Genomic DNA, 1230 nt, shown 5'->3' with positions numbered 1-1230 from the left:
AGGGTCCGCGAGGCAGCCCCCTCCAGAGGCACGCAGCCACCCCGGCCAGCGCTGGCAGGAATGCTGGGAGCTGTAGTTGCGGAGGCAGGCGAGCGAGACCGCGACGGCCACGCGCTCGAGGGCTTCGGGGAGCGGGAGGGGCCGACGCCGCTCGGCCTCGCGCGGAGTTGTTCCGCGCGCCGGTCCCCTATTTAATCAGCAGGGGCGGGGCTGGGCTTCCCGTCCGTCCGCCGGCCCTGCAATGCGCACGCGCACCACCCGGGCCAGGCGCGACTCGTCACCGCGCACGCGCTCCCCCTCCCTCCGCCTCGGGCGGCTGCGAGGGGTGGGGCGGGGCCCGCGCCGGCTCGGGCCGAGCCCGGGTCCTGGGCAGCGGTGGCCGCCGCCGCCGCCTCACCTCGTTCCGGAGCGGGTCCATCTTGTAGACGGCCTGGAGCTGGTTCCGAAGCCGCATCGCGATCGCCATCGGGCCCCCCTGAGGAGGAGACGCCATCTTGGAGTCGCAGCACCCACTTCCGGGGTCGAAGAGGGGCGGGGCCTGTCGCCACAGCAACTACGGCTCCCATGATGCAGCAGGCCCGCGGCCCGGCGGCGGCCCGAGCATCCCTCCGGCGGGGCTCGCGGAGCCAGCGGGACTTGGAGGCCCGCCGGGCGGTGCGTGGAGCCTGCCGCGCCGGTCGCCCGGCTGTGCCGCCCCCGAGCGCGGCCTCTGCCCGCGGCCGCGGCGCCTCCCCTCCCGCGCCTGCCTCCGCGGCCGCTTTCCGAAGCGGCGCCTCTGGCCGGCTGGCGTGGCGGAGGAAGAGCGGCTCCGCCTCCGAGCTGGCGCGGCGGCCGAGGCGGGGCATCCCCGCCAGTCCAGGGACGGACTCCGAGGAGCCCCCGGGCCCCGGGACGGCTGCCTGGAAGGGGCTCTCCTGCCCCACACGGAGGCTCGCTGCGATCCCCCCGCAGGGCGCTGGCGTGCTGCCCGGTCCCTGGATGCCCGTGTCATCCGTGGCGCATAGCTCGTCTGCGACCGGCTACTGTTCGTTGCATTATTGTCGTTGGACAATGTCCTGTCTGTGCCCCTGAGTAACCAGTTTCCAGTTCACAACAATTCACTGAAATTATGAAGCACAACATTACACGATAAAGCTTTATTACGGAGCATAGTCTCATTTTAATGTATTAACTGTAAAACCATTTAAACAGTTCTATGTTATTCCAACAAACAATCTCAATATTAGGCGT

At 69.8% G+C, this 1230-nt stretch overlaps 1 protein-coding gene across 2 annotated transcripts in view; it reads right to left on the bottom strand.

The window, feature by feature from the left end:
• Nucleotides 1–518, bottom strand: part of PCGF1 (polycomb group ring finger 1) — a 5956-nt gene extending 5438 nt beyond the window's left edge. For both annotated transcript variants that reach the window (XM_044429610.1, XM_044429611.1), the window contains exon 1: nt 398–518. In XM_044429610.1, coding sequence (XP_044285545.1) covers nt 398–493 — 96 coding nt within the window. In that variant the 5' untranslated portion in view covers nt 494–518. The remainder of the gene's footprint in view (nt 1–397) is intronic.
• Between the last annotated feature and the right edge of the window lie 712 nt (nt 519–1230).

Source organism: Varanus komodoensis, unplaced genomic scaffold, assembly GCF_004798865.1.
Source record: "Varanus komodoensis strain SLA01 unplaced genomic scaffold, ASM479886v1 scaffold2, whole genome shotgun sequence".
Classification (NCBI taxonomy): Eukaryota; Metazoa; Chordata; class Lepidosauria; order Squamata; family Varanidae; genus Varanus; species Varanus komodoensis.
Note: the sequence above shows the minus strand (reverse complement) of the source record. Positions and strands in the feature narration are given on the sequence as shown.